This window comes from Caloenas nicobarica, chromosome 2, assembly GCF_036013445.1.
Source record: "Caloenas nicobarica isolate bCalNic1 chromosome 2, bCalNic1.hap1, whole genome shotgun sequence".
NCBI classification, from domain to species: Eukaryota; Metazoa; Chordata; class Aves; order Columbiformes; family Columbidae; genus Caloenas; species Caloenas nicobarica.
In genome coordinates, this window is record NC_088246.1 from 150,620,989 (window position 1) to 150,636,249 (window position 15,261).

At 43.5% G+C, this 15,261-nt stretch overlaps 1 protein-coding gene across 2 annotated transcripts in view; it reads right to left on the reverse strand.

Annotated features, from left to right (window-relative positions):
- Positions 1-210: 210 nt before the first annotated feature.
- The window catches only part of SAMD12 (sterile alpha motif domain containing 12), a 177,818-nt gene continuing 162,767 nt past the window's right edge, over positions 211-15,261 (reverse strand). For both annotated transcript variants that reach the window (XM_065629147.1, XM_065629144.1), the window contains one exon: positions 211-9,422. In XM_065629147.1, coding sequence (XP_065485219.1) covers positions 9,400-9,422 — 23 coding nt within the window. In that variant the 3' untranslated portion in view covers positions 211-9,399. The remainder of the gene's footprint in view (positions 9,423-15,261) is intronic.

Sequence of the window (15,261 nt, forward strand, 5' to 3'; positions counted from 1 at the left end):
AGTGAGCAAGCGGCTGGTTGAGCAAGTGCTTGGTTGCCAGCCGGGGTTAAACCATGACACTGGCAAAAACCTCTGCTTTGTTTGTTTGTTTTTTTCTCTTTTTTCTTTTCTCTTGTGTTCATGCAATTGATCAAGCCCCGACCTTGTTTAAATCAAACTAAATACTTTTACTGTATAATAAAAATTCCAAGTTTTTAATACATCGCCATGCACAAATGAAGTCAAACAATGCAGAGTACAAAATTGTCAAATATACAAAATGATAAAGCAGATATCCAAAGCTTCCAGAGATCATGCCCAAAGATACCAAAAACTTGATATTGATTTTAATTCTGTTGTTTAAAATATTTCCTCCCTCCCACCTGGGTTGTATTCTTTGTTGAGTTTTGAAAACAGAAGGAATTAAAGAGTAAATATAAAAATTGTAGGGTGGAATTAACAGTGATGGCCACTTCGTATACTAAAAATCAGATTATGTGACAATTTCTATTTTGGGACAAAAGCACTGCTGTACAGATGAACACCTTGGATGCCTGGGGAAATGTAGTGTACAGCAAACAGAAAGGCACACTTTTGTCCTATGCCACCTCATTTGGCTCCGTCTTTAAAAACTTTAGCCACAGATGGACTGGGAATAACAGTGTGTTGCTTTTTAACCATTAGAGTGCTGGTATTTTCCCAGATTTTCAACCAAGTTAACATTAAAAGGAGATCACTGATGTAGAGCACCCTGACTCCAAAGGCAGCTGGACCAGACACAACTTGCCGCGTTACAAGAGACTGTTTAGACAAGAGAGCATGGCTGGGAGCTTGCACTCAGCCTTTCTGCATCCAGATCTACTGTATCGGGCCACCAGATTTCCCAGGACCTTGTTCCAGCCTCCCACTCGCTCCCTGCAGCTCATGCCCATCATCAGCTGCTGGTGCCGACGTGCAAGCGCAGCTCAGCATCTGATTCTGTCCATGGGCTGCTGATTTGGGGGCAACCTTTGGAGACAACTCAGGTGCGGCTATACTTCCAGCTGTCACTTATCTGCTCTCCTCAAGGTCAGGTTCAATCAACCTTAAATTCAACTCCCCAAAATAAAGGAGCCCAAAGTGAGAGCCCCCTTGGCTGGTTTATACTGCACAGTCAGGCAGGTGTTACTCCCACCTTACCCAACTTGTGAAAAAGAAATAAGAATTGCGAGGCAGGTCCAGATAGCTACAGCCCCTACAAGAAACTGAAAGCAAAGTCCAGCACATCCCAAAGCACGTCCCTGCCACTCTCAGGTTCTGTAGTAACTGTGAGAAATCTAAAAACATTACTCTTAGGCTTGTCAAGTATCCCAGCAGCTTAGAGCAAAGCAAAAGAATCTTCTCCTCAGAGCACGCAGCCTCTTTGGGGGAACGCTGGGCATCCCATTGCCAGAGCACTGCCCCATGCAGTTCGGCTGTATTTCAGGGGGAGCCCAGCAGACAGCAGCAACCCCAGCTGACGCCCTGAAACACGGGGTCCGATTCTGCAGTGGATTCAAGAGAGCACTCAGCACGGCACACAACGCAGGGCTTCACTTGTGGCTTAGCCCAGCACGGCCCAGTTCCCCCTCCCAGTCAGTGCGTTGGACCCTGGGGCAGAAGGCTGAGCCCTGGGTCTCACGCCGAGATGCTCTGCAGAGGCTGGAAGCTCATGTCCCTCTGTGCTTTCTCTGTTGCCACTTAATCTGTTTTCTACCTTTCTTAGAAAAAAAGCAGAGAAGGAGCCTCTTGTGTACAAGAGATGCAGATGGAGTGGTAAGAGGACATTTCTTTATCTGGACTGGTGTTGAGACCAGAGCCTGCCTCAGTAGGGAAAACCTCTGTCTAGATGTAAAACCATGCTCTAAATAATAATAATAATAAAACAAAAACCAAAACCAAATAAACAAGTCCCCTAACCACCCAATGGGGTAGATTGTGGTTTGTTTTCCTCCTCTGTACAGCTTGTTATTGCTTACATACAATTTTGCTGCAATATCGATCTCCCTGCTTTAAAAAACCCCTGTGTATCACTATTTAATTTGGTGACTTATGATATTAAATAAATGAATTCAAGGCAAGTTCTTAATAGAAGCAATGTGATTAGAGATGTAACAACAGCTACAGAGGATTTTTTTTTTTTCCTGAAAAAGTGTTTAGATATATTTGGTACTAAAATCAGAAAGGAGCTTTTCATCTCATTCTCAGACTAAGCCTGGCTCTGTTATAATAATACTGTCAATCCTCCTTCTATGGCAGCAGCAGACATTACACGGTCATCTGCAGGCTCGGCTGCTCCTCCACCCAGCCTGACCCCAGCCGTGCCTGCACAGGGCCGCTCTCCTCCGGAGCTGCAAGGTGTCTCGGCAGCGTGAGGACACTTGTAAACCACCACACACTGAAGCCAGTGACTCCGCAGAATTTATTTTACAGGCGGTCAGCTTGTACCAATGTTCTTTAAACAATAAATCTAGACCAAACTCATTTTCTTAGGATTTCACACTGGATTAGAGCAAGAATCCCCAAAGATCTTTATCTTCTTAGCTGCAGCCGTAGCTAGCTCCCTTCTTGTTTCAGCTTCTTGATGTCGATTCAATACCAATTTGCAGTAAGTATTGCTTTTATGGTTTCTCTTGTCTGCGTGAACTGTCTACTCTTTAAAACTGTACGTCCCGGCTCATGCTGTTCCCCGCCGCCCGGTGAAGCACGGCAGAAGGTGGCTCTGACGGTTCGCACTTGTCTCACACCTATCGACAGCGGTTTTGTGAAACCCGTCTCAGACACCGAGCGCTCCTTTGCTTATTTCTAAGGTACAACATTCAAACAAGCCAATGGTAATAGGGCCCGATCTGGCAAAAACCCGCTGCTGGGAGCAGCTCTCATTGCTCTGGGTAGTTCCACTGAAGTCATTTTGCTCCTAGAGCTTTATTAATCGGCTCTGATGGGGCTCGTCATGATAGTGGGAACAGTTTGCTGTCTTTGAAGCAAGAAACCCATGTACTGCGTTCAGCTGCACAGCGATACAATATAATTCTCAATCAGCACCGCAGCTTCTCTGCCAGTTGTTGAAGGCAGGAAAATCTGTTTCTTGCCAGCAAGATGCTGCCTCCTTAATTAAGAGGCAAAGCCACAGTTGTTACTCCTTGCTCAGACTACACTTCCACTTGGCCCCATCATCTGAGTGCATCATTTTATCTCAGGCTGTTATTAATGGAAGACAACATACTTTCTCTATATGTCCAAGGATTTGTGTTGTCCTTTGTCTGGTTTTCTTCCTTTAATTACACACAGAAGGACGCTGCAACTGCAAGCAGACCTACTGATGCTCAGACCAAATGCTGGCAACCACAGCTCTGTTCATATAAGCTGTTTAAATTAAGACCATTTTGTGTGAAAAAAAAATGGATATAGGTTGCCTTGTCCTGTAATATTGGAAACTTTACGATATTTTTAATTTAGAAGTTTACATCTGATGATCTAGTCTAATCCTTGCACAACACATGCCTAATAACCTCATCCAGTAATTGCCGCACTGAGCCTGGATTTCAATTTGAGGTACAGCTTATTGACTTAGAAAAATACTCTGCATACATTTAAAGACTTTATGTGATGGAGAACATGCCAGGTAACTAAGTAAGTTGTCTCCACGGGTAATTATCCTCCCTGTTGAGCATTTGCACTTAATTTCTAGGCTGAAATCAGTTTCCAACCAGTAGAGCAGATCATTCCCTTTTCTTCTAAATAAAAGAGCTACCTGCCTTCAGACAGCACTTTCCTGCCCAAGTGGAAGACTGTGATTGCAGATGGAGATCGAGTCACCTCTTCAAATTGCCTCTGATAAATTAATAGCTTGAACTGACACTATAGTAAGACCTGTTTTCATGCCCTTGAATGACACTGGGAGCTATTGAAAATAATCTTTCCAGGCTGTCAATACCCGTTTCGAAAGGCAGGCGGTAACTGAACAAAGTGGAACAGCGTCACTGTTGCCAAGTCCTACATCCCAGCTGGCAAGAGCATCTCTGGGGTGATACTGACCGCAGTAGTTGTCACACCTATACAGCCCCTCTATTATTCCAGACGTACTCCCTGTGCCTCCAAGTGGGACTTGCTGCCATCTCTCCTGGATTTCTGACTTTGTTACTCGCTTACCACTGACTGGCTCCATATCATTATTTACTGCACCCCTTTTTTTGTCATTGTTGGCTGTTGCCAACAATAATTTTCTCTTTTCTTGGGAGGAATATTGAAAACAGAGCATACTTTGGGAGGAGCTCATTAGAAGTACTCTCGCTGATAATAATTTCATATTTACAGTTATTTTTTTAATCCAGCCTGTAATCAGTTTTAATCCACTTAACACAGGCTATATTGATTTTGCATTGTGCTATTTTGTTCCTTATCAGAATCAAATGATCTATAGGAGGCTAAGTACAGTATGTCAGCAGAATTTCTTTTATCAACAAGCCTTTGATATCACAAAAAATGATAGTGAGTTTATTTTGCATGATATATTTATATAAAACTCACTCGGAGGGTTTTTATCAAATTTTAATTGCTTTAATGATCGTGTCTTATCAACCTTTCCATGATTTTGCCTAAGATTCACAGGAAGTTAATGAGCCTATAGTTTCCTGGATCAAATCACTAGTTCTTCTAAATTCTTGGGGTTTGGGGTGTCATTCAAAGCTTCTTTTATGCTTTCCAGTTCTGAGGAGTCCTAGGCAAGTTTTCATACACTTTTGGATTCAGTTATCTGGTTCTGCAAATTTAAAAAAATATTTGGGGTAGTTGCTGTTTAATATTACCCATAATTACTGATGGAGTAGGAGGAATTACATTTTAATGTGCAATCTGACTCCCTCCTTCTACTGCTTTCAAATACAAACCAGGATATTTGTTGGGTTTTGCATGTACTGTGAGTAATCCCTGCGCTGTGCCTGTCTAACATCACACTTAGCTTTGCTATGACTGGATTTATTAGGATGTATGTAAAGCCTTTGTCTAACCAGCCCTAACCCATTGGCCACTGACTTCCCATACATTTTTTTGGCTTCCTTCATCAAACATGTACTTTTCTTACTTGCTGATTTATCCCCACGAGCCTGCCTAATCACCCATACATGATGTTGGTGGGGTTTTTTGCACTCCAGATAGCACTCCTGAATTTTACCATAGGAGCTTGCAAGTAATTCTGGTGGTACTTTCCCCCTCACCCATCAATTTGAATCATACCAGCAGACCTTTTCTTTTTAAACTAAACTCTTATTGACCACAGTCTATATATACCGAGGTCAATTGCAGCACAGTCATGCAGTGGGGCCGTTCAAGGAGACTCTGATGGCAGAGATGTTAATTGTTAAAAGGGGACCAATGTGAAAGGTGCAGGATTTTACTTTGCTTGCCTGAGACAATTTTGAATAATTGAGATCTTGTGGTTTTCGGAGGGAGTTTAGTTTTAGTGATAACAAAAAACTGCTGCAGGCCTGGCTCCATGGCTGGCTTTAATCAGCAGATCTCCAGAGACTTTGATGGAGTAGTGCCAATAGAGGTCTGCCAGGGGTCTGACCTGGAGGGTCCCGAAAATTCAAGGCAAAACAAACCCAGAATTTTGTCATTTTTAATGGTTTGGCTTCCTCAACGATGCTGCAGCTGCTGTTGAGTGACAACACTTACCCTAAGGAACAAGGAGGGATGACGCCACGGGGAGGGCATCGCCACGCAGTCGGGCGGGCAAAACCAAAGAGCTCACAGAGCTTTGTCAGCCTCTCCTCCTGCCAGGCTGCATTGCCCTTCACAAAATAAATGGTGGGTGTTCAGGCACAGAAAGCCACGCGGATGAAAAAGAACAGGGAACAATACAGCGGGAAGGATGATTTCAGCTGGAGTGTATTTTCTGGGATGAGCAGTTCCTTCAGGTTTCTAGCTCAGGACTTCTCACGGTTTGGAGCACACGGGATGGCTGAGTCTCTGTCAGCGTTTCTTAGTGGGGACCGATGCTGCGACCACTCTCCACACAAAGGAACCGGGCGAGCGTGGCGGGAGGAGAGGAGCCGAGCGCGGGAGGAAGATGCAGGTGTCCTGATCACAATACTGGTTTGTTTCAGAGATAATAACTCGTGATCGGTGTAACGGCAGCACTGGTCTTTGCGAATTTACCTATCTCCACAGGGCTGATAATTGCTGTTTTATGAAAATAGCGTTAGTCTCCTACTTTTTTGCAGCGAACTAATGGCTCTGAGTGTATTTGAATTCACTTCCTTTGCCGGAATAACTTATTCGCTCCCTTTCATGTTGACTTGGTCTTTGGCACTCTCAACATAAATGATTTATTGACTAGAGATAAAGCATTCTTTCCCCTGAACTGTTCCTGCGACCCAGGCAAAAGCGGATGTGTCGGCTATTAATAAGGTGTTCAGCATAAAAAATGCAATAGACTTGATTGTCTGCACTCAATAGCCTTTCCGAGAACACAGTACCTGCCCCCATTCATAATAACAAAAATCTCTCCCACATGTTTATTTATATTAAAAAGTTTTCAGAAGAATATGCTGGGATCCAGATAGCTGTTCAGGAGATGTAGAACAATTTCATAAATATCCCTGAGGAAGCATGGCCTACTTTGGGAGAATAACAGTGATTAAAAAATCCAAACACGATGAATGCACAAGCCAAAAACTACAGTTAATTCCTTATGGCTCCGGCGGACGGTTACACACGTGAGAAGGGTCACAGGGCTTGGGGGAACTATGCCTGGAGTTCTCCACATGCACAGGCTGGCTGTAGGATGGAGACCTACACCAGCTTCAAAGGAGGTTTGTCCCATAGGCCCCTACAGCAGACTTCTCACTAAGTCTGGCTACACAAGGGTCTGGACTTGATTTTCACATTTCTCAGGGCCTATAACACTGCTTTTCTAGGTCACCGTAGCTAAAATCCTGGGAAGCTTTTAAAACAAACTGTTTTAACAGGAGAAGTGCACACATCTAAATTCATGCCCATATACTGGAAGATGTTCAAAACTAACATTGATACAAAAAATGCTTCTAGTGGCTCTCTGCCTAACTCAACTTCTTCTCGTATGCCTTTTCAAGTTAACGCTCTCTGATAAACTCTTCTTTTATCATTCAGATTATTCTGGATTTCTTCACTGGGTAGTAAAATAAGAGAATTCCTACTGCAGAAGTATAGCATTCTCCTTCTTTTCAAAATAACTTATATCGAAGTGTTTTTTTTAATAATTGCTGTACCAGCATGAAATTGTTGTCAGTCGCCAGAGCACATTTTTAAAACCTGTAGCAGAAAGAGCTGCAAGATTTGCTGAAGCTTACAGTGGATCTGTGCCATGTGCACGGCCAGGTCTCTTTGTATCAGATTCCAACCTGCAACCCTATGAAAACCTCTAAAAAGTGCAAATGTTGCCATTGGCAAAGATTGTTACATCTTAAGGAGATTTTTTACACCAATTAATTTAAAATTAGGTACCAGGATTTTCAGAAAGAGAATGTAGAAGCTTACTGCTTTGTAATTCTCGGCAGTTCCATTTGACAGCCCATGGAAAGACCCAAACCATTAGAAATCACTAGCAACTTCTGAAAATCTTGGTCATCAATAAAAATAATTTGCCTTTGGACTGAATACCATAGAAGTATCCAACATGCTGAATGCTGATGGGTGGAGAGCTGAAACCTAAGACCATACCCATCTAAAAAACATTAAGCCCTAACAAGATTTATCCGTTGGTTGTACAGGCACCCCCAGTGGTTGACCTTCCATTCTCTAGCAGTGAACTGCACAATAGTTTTTAAGAATTATAGCACAGGAGCTTTCTCTAAAAAGGTCCCTTTGACTTGATGTAGCTGCACCTTCTCTCCATTGTGCATCTTCACACCAGTACAGCATCTCACCCACAGTTCGGCATATACACTAACAGCAACTCTGTAGTACCTCTCTATCAGACTGGAGAGAGTGATGGTCTTTAAATACACAAAAAGCTACCTTTGATATTAAAGAAAGAAGGAACAAGAAGGTAAGTCCCCTCAGTATGTTGATGGCATCAGTTCATTATAAAGAGTGTGTCGAGAAGGTCCTGATGTGAGGGACAGACATTAATTCCACTGAGTCCCCATGGAAGTACCACAGCCAGCTGTGATACAGCCAGGGATGAGGCCAGCTGTTCAGAGACTGAACAAAAACGCTCAGATTGAATGCAACAGTCTTGAGCCTGCTACAGTATATTGAAAGGCTTATTGGAACTGTTTGCTTCTTCCCAGTTCCTACCAAAATACTGTTTTGGATAGAAAGTGGAAAAAGTTAATGAAGAAGTCTGCCCTCTCCAAAGGGAGTGTCTTGCTCCTTAGAAGTATAGTCTTACACTTTAACTTGTTCAGAGAGTTTGGTTTGGACTATGATTCCCCAATCCTGCCCAAAACATAAATGGAGGCTAGCAAAAAGAACCTGAATTCTTCCAGTTTATTCTGGTTTTATCATAGATGAAACCCAGGGTCACATATATCTCTGAGAAAGCCTCTCTCTGCCTTGCCTCTCCCTTGCTGAGTTAAGAAGACACGTTGGCACACCAGAAATGAGAACATTGGATATCTGGCAGATGAGAGGAAGAGCAGACACAGTGTCCTACAGCTCATTCAGCCCACCCTGGTCTTGGCTACCTCTGTGACAACTGTTCTCTAAGTCTTGATAAAAGAAGTCACACCTCTGCCACGTGCAAATCTATCTACACAATCTACCATGAACTGGTGAAGGGATGCGAGTAGTGGACTTCACTTTGGATGTGTCTCAGCACAAATACTGAAACGTATCCTCAGTATTTTAAAAAAAGACCATTATATATATGGACTGCGCTAGTTCTGTGTGGAAAGCACATATGAAGTGCTGATATTGTTTAACAGAATACCATTAGACTGCAAAACTAACATATACAAGACATTTACATTCCTATCAGGGTGTAATATTGTGAACATATCCACTGAGATTGGAGATTTGCTGTTTTTCCTAAAACATCATGCCATCTGCATACATAATAAAAGAATCCAGTAGTTGCCATGCTAAAACAGGACTTCTAGTGAAGAGCATAGACAGTCCCCGAAAGGGAACTCAAGAGTTATGCACAGTGATGAAAACTGGAAGAAATATTCCAGCTAAAGGTCTGTCAATGACCATTTTCAACAAATTAGCACTGGATATTATGCATCACATTTTTACTCCACAGCAAACCAGGTCTTCCCAGAATACATCATCTTGAGTAGGCTGATTTTACTTCAAGTTTGTCTTCAATCCTCCATGGTCACCTTCTGGCAGTGCCATTTATTATCTTTTTTTTCACAAAGCAAAGTTCACTTTCATATCAAGTGGCAGGACAGCAGCTTTAGAGGCTGGAAATGTTTATGGAGAGCTCTCTGCTGGGGCTGTAAGAAACAAAACAGAAAAACAAAACCAGACAGTGAGTATAGAAAAGAGCAGAGGAATTACCATTTATTTCACCTAAAATAAAAATGGTCAGATCTGAGCTGACTAAATGTACTTCCGCTGTAAAGACAAACTACTCCTAGAATATATTTTGTGTCCCTGGTACGTTTTTAATCAGCTTTACTCATCAACCAAAAAACTGAGTGCTTAATCAATTCCTCAGATAAATATAAAGCACAGACCAGCAATCATTTGTACGATTTAACAAATCCTACTTGGATTTTTTTGCCTCATGTGAAAGCACTGCTTGCTCTTCCTCTCATCTGAGTCTCAGAGAGCAGGCTCTTTGGTTTGATTGGGCTTGCGTTAACTACTGAAGACTTGACAGCCAAATGCTGGAAGGGCTTCGCCAAATGCTTAAGTTGGAGCTGATATTCCCTCAACATTTCTGCTGGTCATTACTGTGTAGGAGATGCGAAGACAGTTCACCCACTTCCTTTCTCGCTTCAGGCCCCATAAGGTAATTAAGGGGTTGCAGAGAGTTTCTCTTTCCCTGCTAAAAGCAGTAAAGCACACTCAGTTTTTGTGGCTGCTATTCCTTGCCTGAAAGCCCTTGCAAAGCTGTGAGCTGATCACTGCATCACGGCAGAATACGCTGAGGTATCTTGCCATTTTTCCTCCCCTCCACACTAACTCTTGTTTGAGATGCATAGCAAAAGGACAAGAGGTAATGGGTGCAAGATGAAACAAAAGAGATTCCAGTTAGATACGAGAAAAAAGATTCTTTTTAGTGAGGGAGGTTAAGTTTTGGAACAAGTTATCTGACCAGGTTGTGTGATCTCCGCCTATGGAGATACATGCAACTCGACCAGGCAAGTCTCTGAACAACTGAACTTCGCCCTGCTTTGAGCATGATTGAGCGGGATGATCCTCAGAGGTCCCTCACAACGTTCATTATTTTAGGATTATACATTTTCCGATGGGAATTCGTGCTCCCTGCTCTGCCTTTCCGAACAGGAGACAGGTGCCCATGCAGTACTGCTCACACTGAAGCGCCTTCGGTCGTCTATTCAGTATGTAGCCATGAAAACGCATGTAAACCCATCATGGGCTTACGCCAGCCTCTGGAGGAGGAGCTGCGCAGAGGCAAGTTCACCGTGTTATTTCAACGTGTTTGGACGCAGTTTTGTTTCTCAGGGAGCCCTGACCCATCGCCCGATTTACAGACCAGCTCTCTGACCAGGGCAGTGGTGGGACAGGACTCATTGGGCTGGGCTCTGCAACCTCTCCAGGTGATGTCCTCCTTCTTGCATAAATGTCTGTATGTGTGGAAAGAGCTGGATAGCTGGGGTTTTTTGGGCCAGATTCCAAATCATGAAGCTATACTGATATGGGATACTGATGCTGCCCAGGCAGTATTCATGTCAGCTCAAAGTCAGGCTGGCAGTGGCTTTCTGCTTCTCATCCCTTCAAAATCACGCCCGGCGGGCTCTTGGTGGGCTGACTGGCTCTGCCCAGCTGTCAGTTTGCCCCTTTTTGCCTCTCCTAACCCCAAACTCTTGTAGCAATGGATGTGAAGGTCTTATTGAGCAGGGAAAGGATGGGATGGAAGAATGCAGAGTAAGATTAAAAAAAACCTAAACACACCCTGCCTTGAGCACTTTATCCCTCAGTGATTTTCCTATGAAACAATAAAAACCAGTCTCCTCAGCTATTTCCTTCCTTATGTGGGCACAGCCACCTGATTACGGTGTTACTTTTGATTTCTGTTTTCACAGCTGCCTTGCTTTTTTTTTTTTTTCCCAAGGTTCTCTAGTTCCGTGATCCCACCACCATCTACCATCATCTACTGCTTGGGACACCCATGTCAGCAGTGGCCTGAGAAAGATGAACATTTGGGGACCCAGCAACTGTTTCATTCTATGGAAGAACAGACAGGAAGGTTTTGACCCTTCAGCTGATCTAGATGGATAAATGACTGCATCACCCAGGGCAGAAAATAGAAAAGCAATGGTGATACTAAGCAGGTGTGAGGATAAAGGGGATATCTGGGAGGAGGTTTTAAACTTAGAGAGCAGCAAACTGGTACCTAATCTCAAAGGTGTTTGATTCCAGGTGAACTGGAGGATATCTCCTCTCTGTGTAGCATCAACAGAGATGGGCCTGTCTCACAAAGGACAAATAGGACTATTTTTGAGGTTAAATCGCTCATCTGCCGCAAAGAAGGGAAAATCTGTAAAGCTCTCCCACTCAATGGAAAATACCTTGCTTAGCTACACAGTTGCAGGACAGAAATTAAATGGGTAAACTGATTAATTATATCAGGTCAGGCCTCAGGATTGCACACGTGCTGAAATTCCCCAGTCATGCACACTGTCTGAGCCGTTAGCTTGTACTTGTGCTTAAGTCTGAAATAAGCCAGCTGGTGCTTTGGATAGAAACACACGAAAGAGGAGAAATGGGGACTCATCCCAACCTGAGCTCTGCCCGCACCGCAGAGGGAGCACAGACATTTCGAGCCACGCATGACACCTGGCAGAGTCACAGGATCACAGAATGGCTGGGGTTGGAAGGCACCTCTGGAGATCACCCAGTCCAACCCACCTGCTAAAGCAGGTTCACCAGAGCAGATCGCATAGGGATGTGTCCAGGCGGGTGTTGAATGTCTCCAGAGAAGGAGACTCCACAACCTCTCTGGGCAGCCTGTTCCAGTGCTCTGTCACCCTCAAAGTAAAGAAGTTTTTCCTCATGTTCAGATGGAACCTCCTGTGCTTCAGTGTGTGCCTGCTGCCCCTCATCCAGCCACTGAGCACCGCTGGAAGGTGTCTGGATACAACCAGCAACACAGACCAAGAGAATTAGTAGTAATTCTGTTATGCTCTGCATTTAGAGCAAGCAAACTGAGGATTTAGTGGTCATCTAGCCCATTTCTTCTCACTTTGTCTTTTGAGGACAGGGTTTTAGAAGCACTTATTCTTCCTCATTACCTATATAGTTTCTGATGCCCAGCTGGAGACTCCTCTAAGGACACAGGCTTTCTAACGGTACGAACCCAGCACCTTCTGAAGGTGAGATCTTTTTGAAAGGTATCACAACCGAGCAGCCGTCTTTGAAAACCTTGCCTTAGACTGTAAGCTCTTGGAACGAAGACCGCCCTTTGCAGGGGGTTTGTAAGCTTACCAACAGAACGGCATACAGATCTAATCTCACATGACATTTTCAAGAAGCTGCTGTAGAAAGACAACGATAATTTCAAAGCCAGATATTTCATTTTTTGAGTACCTGTACTGTGTGATTTTTTTTTCTAATTGGGAATGGGACATATTTTTCATTCATTTAAAACATATGTTAATTCAGCTCAACCTGGTGGTATTACCTATTTGTCATGCTTTTATAATTGAGGTATTCTGATAAAGAAAACAAGCATCTATCACCTTTGCTACATTTCTTCTCCTGGAACTAATTTTATACCATATTTCTAAGGTCAGGACATTTCAAACATGGGATTATCCAGAAAAATCCCTATTTCCACCATCCATATACCAACTCTTTCTTGGAGCCTCATGAAAAATGGCATGCAGCTACATTTAGGCAAATTTTTCCTGTGTCAGAAAGGTCACAGATATCTCACTTCGTGCCACTCATGTCACTTGAGACATTATAACATTCTATATGTTATTGCAGACTTGTTGCATCTTGCTACTTATTACAGATCTTACTAGCCTTGAAGAATTTTGTACACTGACAAAAGTAAACGGCTGGCAGCCCATTTGTAGATTTACATCTTTCTTTTACCCCCTTTTTTATTGTGCATTGAATTATTATCACTGAGGTGTCAGAGCATGAGGTGTCTGTGTGAGGCTCATGGAAGTTATCGTAAAAACAAAATACCTACTTGGGGAGCTGCTGATCCCGGTCAGTCACCACGGTGGAAGGAGGATTTGCAGGGGCTGGGAAATGCTGCTGTGGGGCAGCTGGGGCAGGGACAGGAACTATTTGCCCCAGATCAGATGAGACTGAAGTTGTACCAGAGTTTGGTTTCACTCTATCACAAAACCATCCCACTACTGTTCTGGGTGGAGAACAGCACCAGTTCTTTTAACCTCTAGGTAAATGCACCTATTGCTGCACATCCTTATTACCTAACAGGTCGCTGATAAGCAAAGTCAACAGTGCTGGAGATCCAAGGTTACCTCAAATATTTGCAGGCTGTAGTTGGCTGGAGCCAGCACGGAGAAGGTTTGGCCTGGCTTGCCTGATCTTCCCCTCATTACTAAGACCTGGTAGCTGATACAGTCTTGAAGGTTATTTAATGTTGTTTGTCAAATGCAGTGTCAATACAGTAGAAGAAATAGTGAGGAAGGAAGGAAGGAAGTTTCTTCTTACTTTTGATTTTTGAATTTGCTTGCCAAGCAGGAAACCAAGATTTTAGTTTTGGAGTAGCTTGACAGAAAAGGTGGATTTATCACACACGCACAACATCTAGAGCGTCAAACACAGTAATGCTAATTCCAGGCATTCAGTGTTCATTAATGAGGCCATGCAAAGTAATTATAAAATCTGAGAATACATGGAATTAAAAATAAATGTTGCTTTCCCTTCACCTCTACTTTTTTTAGGGTAGAGTTAGGCTGTATTTTTCATGAACCATGAAACCCAACCATGAAACAAGACATTCTTGTTCAAATGGCCAGGGACATTGATCTATCATCACAAGACTCCAGGAGCAGCATCTTTAAAACAAGCAGCAGCTGACATGTGAATTGCTATTTCTGCAAACAGGAGTTTAGGGTTTCGTTTTTTGAAGACACTTCATCTTCTGGACAACTTGGTCCCATAACCAGATACTCTTAATCCTCTTGGAAGTAGTTTTAGTATCTGTTGATGCCATCACCATAAATACGCTACTGAATAAATATTCCCTTATGAGATCTATGGAAGAGAATGACTTTACATGCAATAAGCTCCTTGGTGTTATTTATTTATTGCTACACTGCTCACTGCAAACGGCTCCAGGCCCACACATGGCCTTTGTGGTGGCAGCTGGCACACGGTTTGGGGACAGCCTGCTGGGGCACAGCACTGTGTGTGACGCTGCCCCACGCCCTGTGAGAGCCCCAAAAAGCCATCGTGTGTATGTGAGTATGTGGGATCCTGGCTCGCCCGCAGATTCCCTGTCTGGACCAACAGCAAATCTCATCGCGAGGAAGGGTGGCCTTCAAAAGGCGGCTTAGGCAGGATGCTCAGTGCTTCAGGACAGATGATGAACATTCAACAAGGTTGGGCAAATTTTTCCCCTGTGTTCCGACTCAAGACAGAACTCCCTCACTGCCTGTGCTGCTGGGATCTACAGCCTGCACCAGGCAATTCGGAGATGAAACATTTCTGGGAGAATGGATGTCATGGCAGATGCTCTCAGCAGGTCACCTCCTGAAAAGCCAATTAGTCAGAGGTTATCGCAGCTGCTCTGTGGAACACAGTTGGTTCACACAGAATGGGTTGAAAGTGTAGTTGTCCAAAACGTGTTTCACTAAGCTATTCCGTGCCCTGAAATAGTCAGATTAGCCAAGAGTCTCTTCGTGAGTCACACACAGCTCCAGCTTCCCTACCAAAGCAAATCCCTCAGCAACTTTACTAGCTTAAACAAAATGAGAACACGCATTGAGTCTGTGCACGGGTGATTTATGCAGGAATTTCGGTTCCTTGCCCCTTCCTTCAAAAATTGGAGTTCACAGGGGACAGCTCTCAAAAGAGCTTGAGCTCACACTCCAGCCTTCTGAAAAATATCCTAAAAGCCTTTTAGCATCTTCTGAGCTTGACTTTACGGTGTTTATCTGG